The sequence below is a fragment of the Kogia breviceps genome, chromosome 4 (assembly GCF_026419965.1).
Source record: "Kogia breviceps isolate mKogBre1 chromosome 4, mKogBre1 haplotype 1, whole genome shotgun sequence".
NCBI lineage: Eukaryota > Metazoa > Chordata > Mammalia > Artiodactyla > Physeteridae > Kogia > Kogia breviceps.
Genome location: NC_081313.1, coordinates 59674928 through 59699925, shown reverse-complemented (window position 1 = coordinate 59699925; position 24998 = coordinate 59674928). Strand labels below are relative to the sequence as shown.

General features: G+C 42.0%; 1 protein-coding gene and 1 pseudogene across 1 annotated transcript in view; one reads left to right on the top strand and one right to left on the bottom strand.

Moving 5' to 3' along the window:
• Positions 1-24998, bottom strand: part of SV2C (synaptic vesicle glycoprotein 2C) — a 243747-nt gene that overhangs the window by 160921 nt on the left and 57828 nt on the right. Inside the window, exon 2 of the mRNA XM_059061385.2 lies at positions 21820-22500. Within this exon, the coding sequence (XP_058917368.1) occupies positions 21820-22399 (580 nt within the window). The 5' untranslated portion in view covers positions 22400-22500. The remainder of the gene's footprint in view (positions 1-21819; positions 22501-24998) is intronic.
• On the top strand, positions 17690-18347 carry LOC131754762 (gamma-secretase subunit APH-1B pseudogene; annotated as a pseudogene).

Below are 24998 nucleotides of genomic sequence, written 5' to 3'. Positions count from 1 at the left end.
GCATCTCTGGGGGAACAATACATTGCCTTGTGACTCTGAGAAAATACGATCTGTGAACCCATACACCATAGGATGTGCAGTAGGAATCTGCAGGGGCCACCATCACATGACTACTAACTGCATCTCTGCCTAGGTCCCTACATTATAAATATAGTGTGCCCAATGAGGGGAGGGGGGAAGGGGACAGGAAGCTTCTTTACTGATCTAGCAGGAACCTAGTGGGTAAATTTGTGGTGTGTGGTCTTAGAGGATCCTCTGACTGAGTCAGTTCAGCCCTAGGGAGTGGTCAACTGGTAGCTGCTTTCCCCCCTCTGCACACCTGCCCTGAGCAATTCTGTACCATTTTATCATTGCTATTTGACTGCTTAAATGGGGCCATTATGGCAAAGTTCATTTTACTCTTAAATCCAGAGGTACCAGTAACTGACACAGTTTTCAATTTGGAAAAATAAACAAAATGAGATAGCAGCAGGTAACCCAGTCTGCTTCTGGTTTGCCAGTTTATCTCCTACAGATATTCCAGATGTGATTATTAGCATGTGCTGACACAGAAGTACGAGATAACAGCTACAAATCTGCAACTATTCCTTTGCAGAAGATGAGTAATAGTTTTTCAGCTGCTCCAGTCTACGGTGTAATTATGTTATGAGCAGTATTATCCAAAACAAATATACCATAGTACCTTATGACCAATTTTTTTTAACACTGATTTGTTTCCTTCCCTTTAAAAATATACATTAAAACTCCATTTAGCAGTTACTCTGATGTCTGTCCTTTCCACTCTCCAGAACAGTTTTCTCACTGCCACGGCCAAAGTCCTTTTCTCAGTCAGTTATGACCACCTCTTCTGCCCTCGGCCTCTAGGCAAGAGACTTTTCCTATCATTCAAACCATTTATTTTATGACTTTCCTCCTCTCCCCTCCTAAGCGTTCACAAAAAATGCACAAAAGCATTCTGTGTTAGCCCCCCTCCTCCTCATGCTATCCCCTCCAAAACTCGCTTGTCTCCTGTGTGCTCTGCATGTCTGTTCAAAGATGTCTTCAATGCCCATCTCTAGGGCTAGTTTCCCCATCAAGCCTCAGAACCCACTTCCAAATGCCTTCCTGGCCAGTTTCTCCTGAGCAACTTGGTTGGCTTCTCAAACTCAACAGAAATTCACTGGGTACCATTTACCTCCAGGCCCTGCGCTGTGTGCTAAGGGTAGTCTATGAACGAGACACTCAGTTCTTGTGCTTATAGTACAAGTAACTAAACTAGTTTTCCTTCCTCCCACTCACCTCCCCACCAATCCCAGCGCTCCAATTTCTGTTTAAGGCACTGCCCCAAACACAACACCTGGCAATGAAGCCCCAGTACCATACGATACGCTCTTCGTCCCTGCTCCCATGGTTAGTCGGTTGTGAAGGTTCCGGAATTCTCTGGGAAACACCCTCTCCCCTCTAGTCTGTCTGCCATCACCCACAGTCAGGCCCTTGACACCTACTGTGTGGACAGTTCAAATGCATCTTAGCCGCTCCTCACCTCGGTCCTCTCCAATCCAGTCCAAACGCCCAGTCTCCTAAGGGAGAGTTCGCACCAGATCACTTCTCTGCTCCCCACCTGCACCAGAAGAAACTCCCAGAAACCTCTTCATGAACAGGTAGTCCCCAGCCACCTTTCCAAGTGCTCGCCTCTGTGTATGTTCCACTTCAACAAAACTGAACAACATTTGACTCCCAATACTCAGTCTAAGATCTCCTTGCCTTTGTGCCTTTGCTCAGCCTATCCTCTCTCCCAGAAACAGCCTTTCTACACCTGCATCTCTGCAAGCCCAAATTCTACCCACAATTCCAAGCCTGGCTCCAATACCACAATCGTCTGAAGACTTTTTCCAATCCACGCCTCCCTCAAACAGAATTCATCTCTCAGTCCTCTGGTTCCCATATCATTTTGGTGACAAGTGTCTTGTGCCCTGGGTTTTGTCTGGTTGAGCTTTGTATTTGCCATGATGCAGAGCACAGTGTGGTGTCTTTAGACTCAGTGAGAATCTGATGGATGAATGGATAAGTCCCTGCTAGTCTTCTTTCTGGGTGAGAACTGCTAAGTTTTGAAAGGTGGCATTCCACAAAAACACCTCTACTCTATTAATTGGGATAATAAATAGATAATTAAATAAATAGATACAGGGCTCTGAGAAGCCAACCACCTCACATATATAATCTGCCTCTATTCCGGTGTATATGTTTATGGATGAGTTGATTCCCACAGCAGGATTTCCTTTTGTCCCTGTTAGCAGTTTGGCTAACTCTTTTAGCTTTCAATCAGTTCTTCTGACACAGTAGTATTTTTAATATTTCTGACTTAACTAGATTCTGCTGAGGCAACTAAGCTACTCTCAGAAAAGCCATTAAATTTCATGTAGCTAGGAGGGGAAAAAAACCCTGCAGTCACATTATAGTTTTATCACCATGACTCTGGCACCGAGAAACTATTTCTACAAAGCAGAGTCACACTGTGCCCTGCACATCTGGGGTCCATTCTGGGATGCAGAGCTGTAAATGTGGTTAGGGACTGTGATGCCCCCCACTGTGTAGGAGAAAGACCAGCCTAAAGAAGCCAAATACCCATTTCTGTGGAGGAAAAAACAACTGTGCCTCGCTCAGCTTTCGATAAAACATTTAGTCTTTGGGAAAAAAAAAAAAAATCCTCCCTCAAAAATGGCACATAATGCTCCCTTGTCTATGGATGTTACTGTACATTAATGAATAAGGAAATCAGTCCCATTTACATGTACCCCTTCCATTGTTTTAAATCATAATATCATTTAGAACCTTTCTATCATAACTGTTAGGGATGCTGCTGCTTCTTGGCTGGGGGGCCTAAGACAGCGCTGCTCATTGAGGGGTTTGAAACTAGCAGTGCCAGCATCACCTGGGAGCTTGTTAGCATAAAAGGATTTCAGACCCCACTCCAGGTCTGCTCTAGCAACACCTGTCTCCTCAGGTGACTTGTCTGCACTTTTATGTCTCAGAAGCACTGGTCAAGATCACAGTGCTTCTGAAACTTCCCTTTGAGTAAGAATTACTTGTGGTGCTTATACAACATATACAGTTTCCAAGGGTCATCCCACAGCACTGATTCAGAAAGTCTGGGATCAGATATAATTTTGGTTAAATAAGATAATGAAATTAATGTGACGTAGATGAGGCCTAACACACAGAAGGCAAAGAGCAAACTCTAAGCCCTCCTGTCATCACCACTACAAGTAGGGTTGCCAGATTTAGCAGATAAAGCCACATCATGCCCAGTTAAATCTGAATTTCAGGTAAACAAATAATTTATAAACATAAGTATATACCAAATATTGCATGAGACATACTTATATTAAAATATGATTTCTTTTTTATTTATCTCAAATTCAAATTTAACTGGCCATTCAGTATTTTATCTGGCAACCCTAACTACACTTGACTTCGGAATATCTGGGGCAGGAGTTGGTGGTAGATACGACTGGAAAAATAGATTAGGCCCAGACTGTGGAGAGCTTGAATGCCATTCTAAGGAGTTTAAATCAATCTGTACTTAACATTTTTGAGCAGGGACATGATGTGACCCAAGCCCTCCACCCCCTACTCCTAGGAATGATCAGAAGACAAGGCAAGTGGGCTGCAGGGATAAGAATCTCCATCCCAAAGACCCTTTAGGAAGAGAGACCAGAGGATTATAGTCATAGCTAGTCATCATGTCATGAAGAATAAAGAAGTTAAAATTCCAAAATCTTAAATTTATTTTGTATTAATTCTAAACTCTTAAATTATTTATTTATACCCTGCCCCGATGCATAAAAATAATTTAAACCAGCTACTTGACTCTTCTTTTTGAAGGAATAGCTGGTGCACAGCTGAGCCCTAGCCTTATTTACAGAGAGCTATTTGCAATTGGACAGAAAAGATATCTTGTAACACAACAAAAGCCAAATTTCCAATGTCCTTCCAATGCCTACTCTGCCAGAACCCAGAATTTGGTTTCTGGACATTCCAAATACCTGGTGCAAAGCTCAGTTGTAAAATCAATCAATTCTCCTAATCACAGTCTATTTGCTCTTATTTCCCATAACTCTTTTTTTAAATTGAAGTATAGTTAATTTACAATGTTGTGTTAGTTTCAAGTGTATAGCAAAGTGATTCAGTTATACATATATATATATATATATATTCTTTTCCAGATTTTTTCCATTATAGGTTATTACAAGATATTGAATATAGTTCCCTGTGCTATATAGTTGGTCCTTGTCATTTACCTATTTTATATATAGTAGTTTGTATCTGTTAATCCCAAACTCCTAATTTATCTCTCCCCCTGGCCACCCTAACACCTTTGGTATCCATAAATTTGTTTTCCATGTCTGTGAGTCTATTTCAGTTTTGTAAATAAGTTAATTTGTATCTTTTTTTTAGATTCCACATATGAGTGATATCATATTATATTTGTCTTTCTCTCTCTGACTTACTTCACTTAATATGATACTCTCCAGGTCCATCCATACTGCTGCATTACTTCATTCTTTTTTATGGCCAACTAACACATAATTCTTAATAAGCCTCTCTATTTAGCTTCCTAATCCACAGCACAGAAACATCAGGAGATGAATTAAAGACAGCTAAAATAGCAACAGTGACAGGGTAACAGAAAGGGGTAAAGAAGAAACAGAGTATAAAGAATAAAAATGAACATCCTGAATCATCAGGAAGCATTTAAAAAAACAGGCTTAAACACGAAGCGCTTTGATTTTTGAAGAGGTAAGCTTTGTACCAGGTATTTGAAATGTCCAGAAGAGGTAAGCTATTTTATTTACCAAAAATAAACACCTCACTTCTCAAAAATGTTACATAAGTGAAGCGACACTTTTTAATCTAATGATTATTTATCTGACTACAGGTGAACTAAAAATTGCCTCCCGAATGTTTTAGGTTTTGTTTCCCCTCTGATTTTTAAGTAGCCTAGTTGATCCACCCTAAATCCCTCCCTACATTCTTAAGTATTTACCAGGAGGCTCAACAGAAATTCAGCAGTCCAGAATATTCTTACATGAGAGGCCATTACAGCCAACTCCATGCCAGAATTACTCAGGAATCCCTCAGGAAAAAAGCTACAGGGCACAGCTGCTACTGATAAAGAATGGGGGGCCCATCAGGCCCTGATTCCTGTGAAGCTGGAAGAAACATGGCAGGAAAAGCTGTTCTGTTATTGCATTTTTTAAAAAGCCTTTATTGAATTTGTTACAATATTGCTTCTTTTTTATGTTTTTCGGCTGCAAGGCATGTGGGATCTTAGCTCCCCCACCAGGGATCCAACCGGCACTCCCTGCATTGGAAGGCGAAGTCTTAGCCACTGGACCGCCAGGGAAGTCCCTGCTATTGCATTTTTATCTGTATAGGACTCACGGCCAGTTCCAGCATCTCCTCAAACACAGGAGAAACGTGAACTCCATCTATCTCTGAGGATGACTGCGCACACCTCCAAATGATTTCCTTCCTCCTGTTTTCTTTTTTTCCCTTTTTGTATTGTGTTAAAATTTATATAACATATAATTTGCCATTTTAACTATGTTTAAGTGTACACCTCGGTGGCATTAATTACATTCACCATGCCATGCAGCCATCACCACCACCTATTTCCAAACTCTTTCATCACTCCAAACAGAAACTCTATAACCATTAACCATTATCTCCCCATTCTCCTCTCCTTGTAGCGCCTGGTAATTCCAATCTACTTCCTGTCTCTATGAATTTGCCGATTCTAGATAAATCATATATAAGTGGAATCACACAATCTTTTGTCCTTCTGTGACTGGCTTATTTCACCTAGCATGTTTTCAAGGTTCATCCATGAACCTAGCATGTATCAGAACTTAATTTTTTTCTTTTTAAAATTTCTTTTTTGGCTTACTTTTTACTTGGTTTTCTTATTTTATTTTTTCTTATTATCCAATTTCTTTATCATCCTTCCTTCCAATTTTTGATGTCACTAACCACCACGCAGCTTCCTCCCGTCCATCCATTTCCCTCTTTAACTTAACAAGGGGGAGATGCTGACTCCACCTTAAGGTAGAATCTTCTTTTTTGTTTTTTTTTTTAACATCTTCATTGGAGCACAATTGCCCCACAATGGTGTGTCAGCCCCTGCTCCACAACAAAGCGACTCAGTGATACACACACATATGCTCCCATATCTCCTCCCTCTTGAGTCTCCCTCCCTTCTACCCTCCCTATCCCACCCCCCCAGGCAGTCACAATCTTCTTTACACATTAGTTCAATCACTGTCAGGAAGCATCGGGCTGGAGCGACAGTAGCCTTGCTTTTCACAGAGAGTGTAACACAACATGTTCTCATGGTCCACTTGAATCCCTAGGAGAAGATTTCTTCGTGTGGTAGAAGTATGTTTGCTACACCAACCTGAATGAGCCTACAGAAGCCAAGGATGGTCCCCGAGTGCTGGGAGGAAGGTTCAAACAGAAGGCCACAGAGGTAAATGGGATTCTTGAATCCAGAGGTGAAAGCACCCTCCCCAATCCTCTCCCAAGTATGCCCCACGTCCTGCTCTCCCCCTTCTGACAATGGTACCACATCTCCCAGGAGGGGAGGAGAGCTCCCTTGGGTAGGTTTGGTTTTATGTAGTCGTTGGGAAGGGTAAAAGGACCCCGTGCTAAAATCTTGCTTGGGAGCTTAAACTTGACCTCTCACCATTGGTTCTCTCCTCTCTCTGATGGGCATGTTATGTTCATATTAACTGTGCCGTTATGTCACATGGTGTCAGCATTTTCGCAGAAAAGGGGGCACACAGATTTTATTCTCACTTTGGTTCAAACAAATCCCTCCCAAGGCCTAAGATAGTCTTGGTAATGATTTTACTTAAAACTACTTTTTCTTTTCCCTTTGGACATCGTAAATACCTAAATTTAAATACCGAAAGAAACATAATTTAATTTGGGAACAGAATTTATTTTGTGTATTGATCTTTGGTAATTCAAACGCTACAGAAATATTCCCCAAATGCCTGTTTCTCCGAAAAACAGCAACAAATCTTTGTCTTTTAGAAGAGAGCTGTGCTCCTGCACTTAACTTCAAAGCACCTTATTAAGGTCCCACACGAGGCAGAGCAATTCCAACTTTCACATCTTCCCAACTTCACCAAGTGTACACTGAATGCTAAGCAGCCCCTTTAACTTCCCCTCTGCGAGCTTGAGCCTATGCTAGGTACCTAAACAGAACTCCTCTCCCAGGCACTAACTGAGGGTGCTGTGGAGATGCCCTGCAAAAGTGCCGGTGGTGAGGCTCAGTCCTGCTCTCTGTTAGCGCTTCCCTGGGCCTCAGGAGAGAAGCTGCTCTCCTTCCCTCCCTTTCTACCATGTGGCTGGGCCGATGTGATGGTACAGATGGGCGCTGACCACTCTGCCAAGCCCCAGCCTGGTCAGAGTGCAGGGTGGGGGGCTCTTACATGTGGGTAAGAACTCCCTCATCAGCGGCATAACTAGCAGCGTCTACTTTCCTAAAGCAGAGCCTTCTCTCTTTTTTTTTAATGGTAATTATATTGATGTCAGTTATTGAGGACAATGGTGCAAAGTTACCAGAGGAGACTGCGTGAACGCAAACCTGAGACAGGCAGACAAAGTGGGCAAAGCATGAAGCCCGTCACATGCTCGATTCCCCAATGCCCAAGGGAACCCCATCCTGTCCTCCACCCAAGGACCCTCCTTTGGGGGCTGAAGGGCAGGCACGTCTTTGATATGCCCACTCCCCTAATTTTTGCTCTGCTCCTTGCCCTTGAGATGCCAGAAACACAGGTTAGTGTTAGAAGGAAAACCTAGCTATGATCAAGATCAGATGAGATCTGGAAATTCACCCCCCCAGCCCCCCGCCCCCAGCCCCCATGTCCTGGGGCTCGGGGACTCAGAGCTTTGGAGATCGCCACCCAGAGTCTCTGGAGCACCAGCCTGTCTCCAAAGGATGCAAAGAGGAGGCTATGCTCTCTCTCTCAGCTCAACACAGAGGGCAGGCTGGTGACTCTACAGAAGCCAAGCACCTCCCAGTCCTGCTGAGTCAAACACAAGCCCCAGGTGGAAGGGACTCGATCACACTGTTGAAGGGGTTTCCACCCCATTCCTTTGAGAGAAACTTCCTGGTGTCAGATTTTGGAATGACTGAAATAGGAACCTTAAGACAATGAAACCTATGATTGATGGAAGTTGTAAATGTCGTTTCCTGTTTGTTTTTTTTCCAAAAAAATAAACCTCAGCAACTTCTGGGCCACCAATACACACATACTCCCTGGTTAGGAGCGGGACTGAAGCCCCCTGATTGAAGCATTTTTCATAGCCCTAAGTCCATTCTAGGTCCATTCTCTCCAATTCTATCGTTCTGAGGCATTAAAAGGCAGTCTCTCGTTTCTCAACATTTCCCAAATATTTTAAGCTAGTTTGACAGTTTGACACGTGATGTGCTAAAATAAACCTCCTACTAATCTGAGTGAGCTTAAAATCCAACAACTGTAACTGCTTATGTGAACGTTTATAGAGTTATATTTGCACTTTATTTTTTATTTTTTAAAATAAACTTATTTATTTATTTATTCTTTTGGCTGTGTTGGATCTTCGTTGCTGCTTGCGGGCTTTCTCTAGTTGTGGGGAGCAGGGGCTGTTCTTCACTGCAGTGCGTGGGCTTCTCATTGCAGTGGCTTCTCTCTTTTTTATTCATTCATTCATTTACTTATTTACTTACTTATTTATTTTTGACTACGTTGGGTTTTTGTTGTTGCACACAGGTTTTCTCTAGTTGCCACGAGCGGGTCTACTCTTCGTTATGGTGCGCGGGCTTCTCATTGCGGTGGCTTCTCTTGTTGCGGAGCAGGGGCTCTAGGCGTGTGGGCTTCATGCTTGCAGCATGTGGGCTCAGTAGTTGTGGCTCACGGGCTCTAGAGCGCAGGCTCAGTAGTTGTGGCGCACAGACTTAGTTGCTCCGTGGCATGTGGGATCTTCCCAGACCAGGGCTCAAACCCATTGCCCCTGCATTGGCAGGCTAATTCTTAACCACTGTGACACCAGGGAAGTCCCTATATTTGCACTTTACTTATACTTTCCCCTTGATCCTTTTCACTCTTTTGAATATTCTGAATCTGCCCTAAGTTCTTGGAGAGGTAAGACCATGGTTTCTTATCTCCCTTCTCCTTTGTATCTCCTGAGGTTCCTCACTACCCAATGTCGATCCCCAGTAACAGAGCCTCCAGGCGCAAAAGGCACCTCTGTGTGACTGGGAAAAGGTGCTCATCTGGGTGGACGAATGACAAAAGGAACCTCTTTGGAGTAGAAGAATTAGAAAGTCAACCCTTCCTCCAGGCAGGTGGAAACAGCCCCAGCCTGGGTGAGTGGCTTGGTGAGTAGAGGAGGGCTGGATTCCAGCCCCTTCGTCACCAGTCTGGTGTCTTTGTGCAGGTCACAACCTGCACAACTGTATATGGCAGCCCCACGAAGTAAGCTGCCTATGGAAAGTACTTTCATTAGGATTTGCAACAGTGTTCTCAGCTGTCAGCTCCTCTTTTCCCAGACTCTGTCTTGAGAGTAAAAAAATAAATTTAATGGTAGAAATAAGCACATTCCAATATTGAGAAATATTTGCTCATTCCTAATATGCACAAGAAGACTGCATTTTTTTCATTGTGGTAAAATATTCATAAAATTTATCATCTTCACCATCTTTAACAGAGAGATATGAAAATAATTTAAGGAGCATTACATTTGATTTTTAAGCAAATTCCTTCCATTTAACATTTTTAATTGGAAGAAGTCATTATTTGCCGATCATTTTGTATTTGATTACAGACCTTAGTTTTGAAATTGAAGGTAAGAACTATACCCAAGGACCTCTTTTACTATTCCTCTCACAACCTTAAAGACCAATAAGAAATTCTAAAGGGTAAGGTAAGAACGTCAGTTTGCAAATACTTGGGTTGGGAATACGTACATCAGCAATTCATCAGACTAATGCTTCAAGATGAAAGTAATCAAATCGTTTCCTACTCTCTGAAGCATTCTGCAGAAAACTTAAGTCCTATAAAAGCCCTTGTTATGTGAGAATATTGAGACATTAGATTTCCCATGAAAAGGTGCAGTTGCATCTTGGTGTTTAGAATTCAAACCTACAAGTCTGTATTATTTGTATTTGGCTTCATCCAGTTATTGGATGATTCACAATTCTGATTGCCTTATTTAAACCAAAGTCCACAATTAACAGATTCCCTAATCCGATGACACATCACCAAGTTTTCCAGTGCCTTCACTGTGAGTGCCAGACTGAATTAGGATATGTAAAGCCAGTACTCCCAGTGGATCAGAATCCTCACCCAGGAATAATCTAGGACATAGCGATACAGGGATTCAGGATGCAAGAATCAGCCTTCAGGTTCAAAGCTGTATTGTGGGAAATCCCCCAGGAACCATCCGGGTGACAGAGGGCATGTACTATCACGCTTTCACAGTCCCAGAACGTACTTATTGGCAAGTTTCAGGAATGCAACACGGAGTTTCTGTTCACTCCTCTCCTGTAGACTCCTTGGATGGAGAAATCTTTTCAGGTTACTTACTCCAACTCCATTCGGATGTCAGAAACCTCTCTTTTCCCAGGAGCATGTGAAAGACCCAATGGAATAAGACCCAGGAGTATAATGGCAATGAATTATTGAGTCTTCTTTTCCCATTTGGCAATAATAAATCCAAATAAGATTTTGTTAGTTTTGGTGGACAGGATGCTCTCTATGAGTCAATAATAAGTTTTTAATTCCAATTAGGATCACTATGACAGCAAGAGGCTAAACAGAGCCAGAGGGCACACTCACAACAGAGATCAAACCTCCCTCCAAGATACAGAGGCAGACGTAGAGAACAATGGGATTGGGCAGGCTGTAGAGCTGCGGATCCCGAAACCTGCAGCGTACACTTTTAGGCTACAAAGCTACAGGTTTTAAGAGCACACCTAGATGCCAAATGATTAAAATCTTAGAATAAAGCTAAAAGAGGAAAAACTGCATCACTCTTTGTTATCAGCTTGGATATACTGGTCCCCTGGCAGCACTGGGCAGGGGTGATACACACCTGGAAAGATGCTAAGTACACAGGGAGGAAGTCACTACACTCTGCTGGCAGTCTAGTGGTAAACAACAGTCAATGGGACTTTAAAAAGGGGATCTCAGAGACGTGAAGCTTTTTTTCCCCCACAAATACAGACATCTAGATATAAAGCAGCTAGAAATGCCAGCAAACTAGTTCTTGTTTTGTTAATAGCTAAAGGAATAAGGGACCATATGGAGGGATGGAGAAAGAAATTAGGTTTGAGTTCAAGTCATATCCATCCAGCCCAGCCTTCAAGGAAACTACCCTTTCTATAAGTGGTAAGTGAAAATTAAAGAGAGAGAGAGAGAGAGAATTCTGTATGTTCTAAGGAATTCCACACCATCCAAGTAAAAAGTATAAAAAGAGTTTAAAAGACATGCTTAAGGCTTACCAGAGGTCTTTTTTTTCTGTTTTATTTACTATTGTATCTCTAGAGTTTAAAACAGTGCTTGTCACATAGTAGGTGATGTAAAAGACCCAAGGAAATAAGACCCAGGAATATAATGGCAATAAATTATTGAGTCTTCTTTAATTTTAATTTTAATTCTTTTTCCAATAAATTTCTGTTGAATGAACACTACAGTTGTCAATGGGGGATACAGGAATGCCAAAGAGTCTGACTTGAAATGATTGATAGCAAAATATTGAGTAAAGTGAAAATCACTGCTCTGTTCCTAGCCAGAAATATATCATACACTCACAAAAATCTGTATTTATTCTAGATTTAGAAATATTTTAAAAACTTTCAAGAGCTTCCAAAAATGAAAAAAGAAAGGTCAAGTAAAATTCCATACATACAAATATACTTTTCTTAATGCTTTAAATGTTCTTGGTCTAGCTCTGCTTTTGCCCAATATGCCAATCAAATCTAGCCATTATTGTAGATGTTTTAAAGGAAAACTAGTATGTACTGCAGATGGGATATTTCTCTGGGAAACCCAGGTGATGACCCAAGTAGGCCTCCCAGGGTGACAGCTACTTCCTCCCAATCCCGGTCTGGACCTTGGTTCTACATGTTCAGAAACCAGACATGTCAGCACACCAAGGAGAGATCCATCTCTCAGAAGCAGACTCCCAGTAGTCAACCTCACCATAGACTGATGGAAAAAGCCCAGTTAATTTAAAAAACAAAAAAACCACAGAATTGCCAAGAAGACTGGCATCCTTTGGGAAGCACATTCCTGATGGGCAAATTCTAGAGAGCTAAACTTGAAGTCTTCATGTGACTTTGGAGCATAGAGTTAGAACAAGAGGTCTAGCTACAGGATTCATACCTTCACGAACTCTAGGCCAACACTGCCTAATGTAGCCTTCACTATGATAGGAATACATGTAGCCCTCAAACCAGACAGGTTAAATCCTTTGGTCAGTGGACCCCAACCCCAAGCAGCATTTAGAAGGGCATTGCCAACATCTGTATCTATGACTTTCCCTTTGGTGTTCCTCCATGACTGATGAATTCCCATTCAAAATAACACAGTTTAATTTAGATATGTCTAAACCTTCAATGGGGTCTTAAAGTGTTAATGATCTCAGAGACTGTCATTCATTCATTCAACAAATATTTGTTGAGATCCTACCATGTACCAGGCACTGATCTGGGCAGGAAGAATACAATAGTGAGTAACACAGACAAAAACCCCTGGTCCCAAGGGGCTTATATTCCTTCTTTTTAACTTCTGCTACTCTGCCTCTTTAAGATGACTTTGCACTATGGGCTGATGGTATAGGTTAATTCTCCAAGGCAATCAAATCTCTCATTTGTGACTGCTGCCATTATGTGCTTCCTATAAATACAAAAAACAGGTGGTATCTTCTTTTTTTTTTGCTTTTTTTTTTTTTTTTTTTTTTTTTTTGCGGTATGCGGGCCTCTCACTGTTGTGGCCTCTCCCGTTGCGGAGCACAGGCTCCGGACGCGCAGGCCTAGCGGCCATGGCTCACGGGCTTAGTTGCTCCGCGGCATGTGGGATCTTCCCGGACCAGGGCACGAACCCGTGTCTCCTGCATCGGCAGGCGGATTCTCAACCACTGCACCACCAGGGAAGCCCCCAGGTGGTATCTTCTATTAGGGTTTTAGAAAAGGGAGAAAGATGTGTAAGTTCATCAGGTGATTATACTATTGGAGTCCAGAAACAAAAAGTGAATTTCTAGGTCATTGCTTGAGATACCAGAGTGACACAGTCTTGCCAATAATTGAGAACCTTGTATTCTTCCAGGAGTAAACCCAATCAGGAGGATTTTAAATAAAAATATTAGAGAACTGGAAAGGAGCATGGGATTTGGAGTTGTTCTATATGTGTGTGTTCTGTAGTCTGTCTCAGCCAATACCTAGCCACGGACTAGGCAAGTCACCCAAACTCCCTAGGTCTCCTACCCTCATCTTTAAGACAACAGGGTTTGCCTACATCACTAAGGCACTAACACCTGGAAGATACCATGATTTCCCCTGATAACAGGAACCAAACCTTATTCATCTCAGTTTCCTTACAGGTCCTTGGGCCATGCCCCATACATAATGACCACTCCATAAATACTGCTTTATCAAACACTGAACCTATTGTAATACCAGTGTGGCAGCTGAAGTCACTGATATTCCAGAAGATACCTTTAAAAATTGTGTTGTTGCTGTTTGGCTATGGAATCCTTTATGCACATAAACTGCATAAGTAGGAGATGAATCTGAGTCTGCTCTGGTGATGCAGGTCTCATCACCACCCCCTCCCCTACTCCCATCTATCTCCAAAGAGGGCTACACAGAACCAAAGTGTCTAAATGAACATATACATCAAATTTAAAAGTGTCCCCATGCAGGTGAATTTATTTCTGGCTATCAGATATTTGGGGGCCAAAAGATTCTCCAACACCTTGCTAAACTGACAGGTACCTTCCTTTGGCCATTTTCCGCCTTCTGTTTAGCTGTGTTCTCCATGGTTCGCCTCCCTCTTCAGACTCCCTCATCTATCCTCTGGTCCTGACTACTCTCCTACCCATCAGAGCAACACCCTCCAAATGGACTTCATCAGTATCCCCACGTGCTCTGCCTTCTCTGTCTTCAATCTCAGTTGCCCATACCAACAGCCACCCAGCCTCTCAAGCCCAAACCCTTGGATGTCATCCTCAATTCCCTACTTACCATCTTTCTCATTCACCAAACCTTGCCATGTCTCTTTTAGAAACATTTCCCAATTCTTACCCTGTTAACTGATTTAGTTCAAGAGTCTATTTTTTTGCCTGCGCTTTCTTGTTAGCCTGCTAACTGACTTTTCATGCCTCTAACAGTTATTATAGCAACTATCATTTATTAGGGTTTTCTGCATATTAGGTACTTTGCTAAAAACTATACACACATTCTCCCATTTGATCCTCCCAATCTAATTGAGTATTCTTATTCCCGGTGTACAGATGTGAGGCACAGAGAAATGTCAATTACTTGCAAATCATCACACGTAAAGGAAGTAGCAGAGACTTAGATTTCACGTCCATTTGACTTTATAAGACTCTTTCCCATCTAATTCACTTCCCACACTGCTGCCAGAGGTGGTTCTCTAAACCACAGGTCTGACGATGTCATCTTGCATACTACAGAATAAAACCCAAACCCCTTGTCTTGGTATTAAGGTCTTTCACAATTTGCCCCACAACTTGACCTTGTCTGCCCCAACAAGATCTGCCTGTCATGGCGAACTCCTCACAATTCCCCACAAAGTTCAGATCCTTTGACAACTTTAACATCTTCCTGGAATGCCATTCTCCCTCTTTTCTGCCTGGTAAACTCTTATTCATTCCTCAAAACGCTATTTAAACATCATTCCCTAGAATAATTTTTTAACCACTTCCCAAAGGAATTCCTCTGTGATTCTAGAGCATTGTGCTCAATAGCTCTGTCATGGAAATAACATAATGTGCTTACATTGATCTCTTCACAAGGTACTTATCCCACAGGAAAAACAAGTTCCTGGATGACACAGATCACAATATACTCATCAGAATATCTCCTGATGTACCTTGTCAGGTATCTGGCTCACAGTTGGTGCTCAACTAATACTTACTGAATGAAATGGACTTGCTATTTCCATTTTGCTTAACTCCTTTCACTTTTTAATCCTATAGTAATCTGGCTTTGTCCCAACTACACTACCAAAACTCATCCTGAAAATCACCAGGCCATGTGGAAATTAGGCCTTATAGTTGATAAATGATAGAAGAAACATTTAGATGATGTTTACTTATCACTTAGTTCAGGCTTAGTTCCCACTATGCTTTGGTTTAGAATATATTATATTCCATCTATTTTGTACTAGTCAACACTTGGCCATGATAACGTTTTTTTTTTAATAAATAAATAAATATTTATTTATTTATTTGATTGTTGTCTGTGTTGGGTCTTCGTTGCTGCGCGTGGACATTCTCTAGTTGCGGCGAGCAGGGGCAACTCTTCGTTGCGGTGTGCGGGCTTCTTATTTCAGTGGCTTCTCTTATTGTTGAGCACGGGCTCTAGGCATACGGGTTTCAGTAGCTGTGGCACGCAGGCTTCAGTAGTTGTGGCTCATGGGCTCTAGAGCGCAGGCTCAGTAGTTGTGGAGCCCGGGGTTAGTTGCTCCGCGGCATGTGGGATCTTCTGGACCAGGGCTCGAACCCATGTCCCCTGCATTGGCAGGTGGATTCTTAACCACTGCACCACCAGGGAAGTCCCCATGATAATGTTTTAATTCCTAAAAATGACTAAGCTTTCTGATCCCCATCCAGAAAGCAGGTAGACCAATGATGATTAGGCTCCCTGCTTCACTAGGTGGGTCTTAGGAGGAAACAGCCCGCTCTGAAGGAAGAGTGCAAGGAAAGAGCAGCCAGTGAGGTGCTTGCTGTGCTCCGATGGGCGAGAGCTGGGACGCCGCTAAGGCTGGTCATGCCTTGAGGCTGATACCGCCACACATCCTTCCTGCCTGGGGCTTTCCTTAGAACCCAACCTGCCCCGCTCAACTACTCTTAGACAGGAACTAAGGTGTGGTCAGAGAGGGCTCACTCACAGAGCATCAGCTGTGAGGCACAGCACTGTGAGGGGAGAATGCTTGATGCCTGTGCGACCTGTGACGGGGCTGGGAATCTGGAGGATGTACTGTCACTTCACCCGATACACAGACTCTTCCCTTAAAAAAGCTTCCTAGCCTGGCACACTGTGTTTGTTGGAAGAACCATTAGTAGCAGCCAAAACCTTCTTAAAATGCCAGGCCTGAGGAGCCTGTTTCAATCTTTACCACACGACTGGGCGGCATCTAAGAGTTGCACATCCCTTCCTTCTTCCAGCACCTTCCGGACCTCCTCTCTCTCCTGGATGCTGCTTTTCAGCCTCCTTGATGACTTTTTCCTCACCACCACACCCACAAGTAGTATTTGGCAGGAAACCGCCCTCTCCCTGGTTAAGGTCGTGGGCAGTTTCATCTTAAATGAGATGGCTCTAAAAATTCTCGGCACCTTAGCCCAAATGGGCAGTGGCCCATGGGGTGCTCCTCTTTGGTTGCTCCCCCCACCCAGATCTCAAAGTGATAAGTCTAAAATTAAACTTTCTTCTTTCTCCCTCATGCTAAAACCTATACTCTGCATTACCTAACTTGATGAATTGCCTTCCTTTCATAAACTGCCCTCCTCCTCCCCCTTCCAAACTAACCAATGACCAGATCCTTGCTGACTCTACCCCTGGACCAGCTCTCCAATCCATACCTTCCTTCCACTGCCTTAGTCAGGTCTGTACCCCTTACGTGGTCTCCCAGACCGAAGTCTCTTATTTATACTTCTCTTCTGGTTATTGATACTTGCTTCCTTGTCCTGGTGGTGTGCAGACATCTGTCGTTTCTCCATGCTAGACTATGACTTCCTTGGATACACAAACCCTCTTTTGTTTTTGTTTTTTGTCCTATTATCCCCTGTGGTAACGTTGTGCTTTGCACATAATAAATTCTCAATAAACAGACTTTGGCAATAGAAAGTGGATTATCTTAAAGGGATGGTACTTATTCCCCCAAAGGACAGCTCATTAGATAATTAATTAAATATTTGCTCTAACCTCTTCCCAGCCCGATTAACAATGTTACATACACACACAGACCATATGCACAGACACACGCACACAAGGTATGCCCTTGACTACCTGGAAGTCAATCTTCTAGCAAACACAAAGAGAGGAGCTATTTCCCCAAAAATTAAAACATAAATTGGTTAGCATTTTTCATTCCTAGCTTTCCTTGAGGGAAATGACACAATGTTTAGTGGCAAATGAGAAATTATTTTGCAAATTTATCTCCTCCCAAGGCTACCAAACATGGGTCATGCATCTTCCTCTCTTGCATTTTGATCCCATTGCTATGACTTAGTGTGGTAATTATATTACAAAGCTATTATCCGATGAAATGAAAATGGCAAAACAATTTACATGCTTGTCTAAAAAAGACTCCATTAGAATGCAATTATAAGTGAAATTACAACGGCAAATTAATTGAAATGCGAGTCTGGAAGGCACCGTTAGGAGACCATTAAAATGCTTCTGTGGGATCTGCGCCCCCGCGTCTGCGCTAGGCCCCCGCGCCGGCTTCTGCGGTCGCCATGACGGCGGCCGTGTTCTTCGGCTGCGCCTTCGTTGCCTTCGGGCCTGCGCTCGCCCTCTACATCTTCACCATCGCCACCGAGCCGTTGCGCATCATCTTCCTCATCATCGGAGCTTTCTTCTGGCTGGTGTCTCTGCTGCTTTCTTCCTTCATTTGGTTCATGGCAGCAACCCTTACTGATAACAAAGATGAACCAAGACAGAGAGATCTGCTGATCTTTGGAGTGTTAATCTCAGTCCTTATCCAAGAAATGTTCCGGTTTGCATATTATAAACTTTTTAAAAAATCCAGTGAGGGTTTGAAGAGTATAAACCCAGGTGAGAAAGCACCCGCTATGCAATTGCTGGCTTATGTTTCTGGCTTGGGCTTTGGAATCATGAGTGGAGTATTTTCCTTTGTAAATACCCTGTCTGACTCCTTGGGACCCGGCACGGTGGGCATTCATGGAGACCCTCCCCAGTTCTTCCTGAATTCAGTTCCCCGACCAGGGGCCGAAGCTCAGCACTGAGAGCGTGGAGTCCTAACTACTAGACCGCCAGGGAATTCTGAAACTTGCTCACTTTAAGTAAGGAATGTTGTCCAGGATGCAGGACACACACGCACATGCATGCACACACACAGTATTCCATAGAAAAACCTGTGTGTGCCGATCAAGTTCAGTTTCAGTTGCTTAAGATTGTTGGATAAAAAATGGGCAGAAGACCTAAACAGACATTTCTTCAAAGAAGATATACAGATTGCCAACAAACACATGAAAGGATGCTCAACATCACTAATCATTAGAGAAATGCAAATCAAAACTACAATGAGATATCATCTCACACCAGTCAGAATGGCCATCATCAAAAAATCTACAAACAATAATCACTGGAGAGGGTGTGGAGAAAAGGGAACCCTCTTGCACTGTTGGTGGGAATGTAAATGGATACAGCCACTATGGAGAACAGTATGGAGGTTCCTTAAAAAACTAAAAATAGAGCTACCACAGGACCCAGCAGTCCCACTACTGGGCATATACCCTGAGAAAACCATAATTCAAAAAGAATTATGTACCACAGTGTTCACTACAGCACTCTTTACAATAGCCAGGACATGAAAGCAACCTAAGTGTCCATCAACAGATGAATGGCTAAAGAAGATGTGGCACATATATACAGTGGAATATTACTCAGTGATAAAAAGAAACAAAATTGAGGGAGCTTCCCTGGTGGTGCAGTGGTTGAGAATCTGCCTGCCAATGCAGGGGACACAGGTTCGAGCCCTGGTTTGGGAAGATCCCACATGCTGTGGAGCAACTAGGCCCACGAGCTACAATTACTGAGCGTGCGTGTCTGGAGCCTACGCTCTGCAACAAGAGAGGCCTGCGCACCGCGATGAAGAGTGGCCCCCGCTTGCTGCAACTAGAGAAAGCCCTTGCACAGAAACAAAGACCCAACACAGCCAAAAATAAAATAAATAAATAAATAAATAAAAGAAACAAAATTGAGTTATTTGTAGTGAGTTTAAAAAAAAATGGTTCTGAAGAACCTAGGGGCAGGACAGGAATAAAGACGCAGACGTAAAGAATGGACTTGAGATCAGCTAGGTGGTTTGTGACCACCTAGAGGGTGGGAGGGAGACGCAAGAGGGAGGAGATATGGGGACATGTATGTGTGTACCTGATTCACTTTGTTATAGAGCAGAAACTAACACATGATTGTAAAGCAATTATACTACAATAAAGATGTTAAAAAAGAAAAAAAAATGCTTCTGTGGAGGACTCACAACATGGAGTGAAACCACACATTGCTGGGGACACACTTTTAATTCACTAAAGCAGGCAACATTTACAAAGAGATGAAAATATCTGCACTCCTATTGTTCCCCAGCATTATCTACACTTGTGCATGCCACCTGGGGGCGTGTAGCACCATCAGAGTTTATGGGTTTATGGGACAGACTGACAGGAGCCCCACATGTGATACTGCACTTCCATTCAGCACAGAGAAGATAAAGGGTAAGCTCAGCTTAGATTTTTCTGAAATGCTTCTAATATAAAAGCTAGGATCATAACATGAAAAGTTTGCTACTCTAAATTTAAGCCTGCAAGTATTGAATATTTGTGTAGATGTATTTCTAACTGTCTTCTTAAAACATTCTGCTGACATGTTCCATTAGCAAAATCGTGATAAATATTTTGACCCCGAGGCTTACAGTGGGTAGACTTGCTCACCAAAGGAAAAAACAAAATACAGTGCTATGTATGAAATAGATATGCTGAAATGATCAATCTGACAAATAACTAAGGACCCTCCTCTGAACCATGATTTGCATTTTGTAGTTGAACACACAAATAAATCTACCAGCAAAAGCCATGCAATATACGTCCCCACTCCCTCCCCTTCACCCCTCCTGGCTTCTACAGATCCATCTCTGCCAGGTACGAAATTAAAGAAACAAATGCCTAAGTCAGACAGAGAAAGACATGTATCACAGGATATCACTTATATGTGGAATCTAAAAAATTAATACAGATGAACTTATTTACAAAACAGAAACTCACAGACTCACAGACATAGCAAACAAACTTACTGTCACCAAAGGAGAAAGGGGGGGAAGGGATAAATTAGGAGCTAAAATATACACACTACTATATATAAAATAGATATACAACAAGGACCTAATGTATAGCACAGGGAACTATACTCTATATTTTGAAATAACCTATAATGGAAAAGAATCTAAAAAAGATATATATGTATAACAATCATTTTGCTGTATACTTGCAACTAACACATTGTAAATCAACTATATTTCAATAAAAGTTTTTTTAAAATAAAATTTATAATGAATATTTAAAAATAAAAAAAGAAACAAATGCTAGGAGTGGATCATATAAGAGAAACAAGATGTAAATCCTTGTCTCATGCATGATTCTCTCTCTTATGTTATCATAGAGCAGGTGAGTAGATGACATTTAACTTTTTTTACACAGAAAAATTCTCAGCATCAATAATTATAACTTTACTTAATAGAGTTACTAAACTACAAAAAGATTTGTATGCTTTGGTTTTTCAAACTTTAGTTTTAAAAAGTCCCTTGGAAACAGAGACACCAAGTATTCTTTCTTTCTTTCACAGACTCTGAAACACATACAGGTTTAATATGCACGTAAACATGTTCTCTGAGGTGAGCTGAGCAAAAGGGGTTTGAAAGGCCTCATGACTTAATGTACCAAGTGTTTGATGTGGACCTTAAGCTTTGGGGATAGTCTGCAGTGTGCATGTTTCTTGGCCTTCTTATTTTCACTCCCATAGGCAAGTGGGAATGTTAACTACAACTGTGTAACAATATGAACCTTGAGTGCATGGTAACTTTAAAACAAAAATCAAACCTGCTCTCTAGATATTTTATAGAGAGGTCATATTATTTTAACACATATAATTTAAATATTAATATGATTCAAAATCGATTTTTAAGTCCTATGAGGAAAGGAAGTTTTTCCAGTGTAGGCAAAAACGTGCAAACTTGGAAAAGGAAAAAGTCATCTAGAAACAATTCTATAAATAAGGGTAACTGAAAAATACCAATAAGCAAACATACACATAGATTATAGAAAAAATAAAAATTGTCAGAGTCCCGAAATTATTTAAACTATAATGTTATAGATAAATTTGAAATTTGATATCATATTAGAGTTTTGTAGAATTAACCTCTGTATTTAGAAAAGTGTCAGATAAGTTTCATATAATGGCTTTGGAAGTTAATAAAGGAGAAACTAATGCAACATTTGTAATAGTGTAAGTTAAAGTGTATTGCTCTAACTTACTTCAAAATGCATAAAAATAAAAGTGGGATTGATGGATAGATAGATAGATAGATGGGTAGGTGATAAAGAAAATACAGTAAATCTTAACTAGAGAATCTGGGTGGTGGATATATATGGGCATCACTGTACCATTCTTTTGATTCCTTTGCATGTTTAAAATTTTTCAAATGTTGGAAAAAATGCAGGGCTCCATATGAAAAGTATTTATTCTATTTGTTAACTGTCCTCAACAAAGCAGTTTCAGAATGTGTCTCTCTGACATGATGCACTCACCTAGCCATCCGGATCCCGAGTCTGGTATGCACAGGTCTGTCTCAGCGCTGGGCAAAACAAAGCCCACGACAAACACCTCCACGCCATCCGCCATCAGGGCCATGCCCAGGACGAAGAAAAGGGCCCACTGAAAGCGGCCGTGACCACACTCTTGGATTATCAGCTCATACTGCTGGGCTAGTTCTTCCTCGTCGGCTCTCCTCTCTGATTCCAGCACCCGGCGGTCCTTGTACTCCTCGCCCTTGGGCTGCCCCACTGCCACAATGCTGTCTTTCCCTTGGTTCATGTTGGGGATGCCCTGATACTCCCCCTCGTAGATTTCATCATCTTCATCGTGACCCTCAGTTGCTTCACTGGAGCCTTCATCATCATTGGCCTCCCCATTATAGGTTTCTCCCGGTGGGTAATAGTCATCATCCTCTTCCTCATCTTGGAACCGACTGTAGGACCTCTGGGTGTATTCATCCTGGGCCCGGTCCACTGCTTGATTCACCTTCTTTACAGTCTGTTTCTTCACCTCTCTGGCAATGTCCTTGGCACCCTTCATCAGTGAAGTCCTATCCTTATAGGAGTCTTCCATCTTACCTCCACTGATGGCCAATGAGAAGATGGGAATTTTTCACAGACTCTGGTCAGTGGTTCAGTCCTGACAGCATCATCCACTTTGGGTTCAAAATAGAACTGCAAGAGAAGAAAAAGCACAGAAGATGTTTTTAATTTTTTTCCGTATCTTTTTCACCATCTAATTCTTGGTCTCTTTTCACTGGCCCCACAGACTAAGACACAGAATTCACTTTTCCTTTCTTTTGAGCACTCAGTTTGCTGGTTCTCTGCTCAAGTGAGATCACATCTTGGAGTATTTAGTGGTTTTACTATTATTATTATTGTTTTTAAGGAACTCTGTCTCCTGGGTAAGTTTGCATAGAATGCACAAGCATTCCCCTGAAAATACAATGGAATATCTTACACCTTTACAAGTACATCCAACTTATTTCAGAAGTGCTAGAAAGACAGACCCTGAGTGAGACAAGTAATATTGCTCACAGATACATACATACGCTGCAAAGGCAAACCCAGAATAGTAAAAGAATCCTGTCTGACCTCATTTCCTCACAATGAAAAAACAAACAAACAAACAAACAAAAAATAAGCATCCCTATATACAATGTATCAAATCATATATGGGCACATCTCATTTTACTGTGCTTTGCTTTATTGCACTTTGCAGATACTGTATTTTCAACACGTTGAAGGTTTGTGGCAACCGAGGGTCAAGCAAATCTATTAGCGCCATTTTTGTAACAATATTTGCTCACTTTTTCTCTCTGTCACATTTTGGAAATTCTTGTAATATTTCAAACTTTTTCCTTATTTCTCATGTGATCTGTGATCAGTGATCTTTGATATTATTACTATGACTTGCTGAAGGCTTAAGTGCTGTTTAGCGCTTTTTAGCAATAAAGTATCTTCTAATTAAGGTCTTATCTGTTATTTTTTAGATATAATGCTATTGCACACTTAACCAACTACAGTACAGTATAAACATAACTTTTACAGCACTGGGAAACCAAAAAAATTTGTGTGACTTGCTTTATTGCAATATTCACTTTACCATGGTGGTCTGGAACTGAAGCAGCAATATCTCTGAGTTATGCCTATAAATATTTATAAAATGCATTTCCTTTCTACCTTCATTGTATCTCCTTCCAGTAAATAACAGAGACTCACATGGCACCCAAAACTGACAATGAGTATTTCCCCCTAGTATGGCAGTCATATCTGTAGGAAATTGGAAGGGTTCATCAAATGATTTGACAGACATTTTTGATAATCACTGAATTAGAACATGTGACTTGTCCAGTGGGGATGTGCCCTTTCAGAAGTCACCCCCACGCCAGCAGGGACAGGGAAGCCAACGCACCCTGTAAGAACCCCAGGCTTTGTCCCTACGTTCTTCATCTCTAGACACCCACCCCCCCAACACACACACACACACTCCCTGCCACCTTATCTGACTGCAGTTAGCTGCTGCCTTGGATACCAGAGTCAGCAGCCTCCCAGGACCCATCACTTGGTTTCCTTTCTCATGGACAGCCCCTTAGGTCTTGGCTCAATCAGGCTGACTTCTTTCACCTGTCCACTGAGCTGTCTGCTCTGGTAGCCCAAGTCAGCCAATATCAGGGCCACATTGTACAGAAATGATATGAAGGTGAAAAAAATCATTCTCCCCCATCATTAATTCCCCAAGCCTTGTGCTGTAGCAGTATTCCAAATACTGAGTCATATAATGGCCATTTCTACTTTGTTCTTTTGCATCCAGTGTAAAATACTTGGTAAGCGGCTATTACAAATGTACATTTAAACTGCTCTTCCAGATGTGACAGACACACCCAGCAATAAAGAAAAAAAGATGTTTGTTTGTAAATGGATTGGGCATCATTACCACTGGATACCTGCAAATGGCCAGTAGGCAAAACGGAAGCATGGCTCTGCTCAGGCCTGTGTTTTAGAAGAAGACAAAATGAAATGAAAATAAACATATGATTACAAGGCTTTTTTGCCAAATGTCTTAATGATGTTCCTGTTTGTTCTCCCTTTTCTTTCTATTTTGGAGAGCTGAGAGACAGGGGAAGGGAGAGATGGGAGGATCCATATGGAGAGTAAGATGGGAAGGCAGTGAGAAACGAGGTTGAGGATGGAGCACTCAGAAAGGCAAGGGGGAGGCAGGAAAAGAGAGAAGGGAGGATGACAATAGATGATGTTGGCGATGGAAAGATGTCTCCTACTTTAAAAATGAAAGGCAACATTAAAAGATTTCACACAACAAATAGAGCCAACTGGTCTACCATTCACAAATGGACGATTAAATCAGACACGACACATCAGCTGCTTCCTGGGCACCACGGCAGCAAAAACACCATTAAAGGAAAAGACTGGTGAGTGTGAAAGCAGAGCCTGACCCCTGTAACATGCCATCTACAAACAGCATGCTGGTTAGTAATGGGAAGCTTCCTCAATTGTTTTTTCTAATAAACAGTAAAGAAATTGACTGTATTTGGCTTTCCTGCTTTTGTTCCCAGGCACAAATATTCTCATCACAGGCCTTAAGGGGCTCTCACCCACCAAAAGGTCCTGGTATGGGAGCCACGTCGATGACAGAAAACAGCCATGGTGTCCTG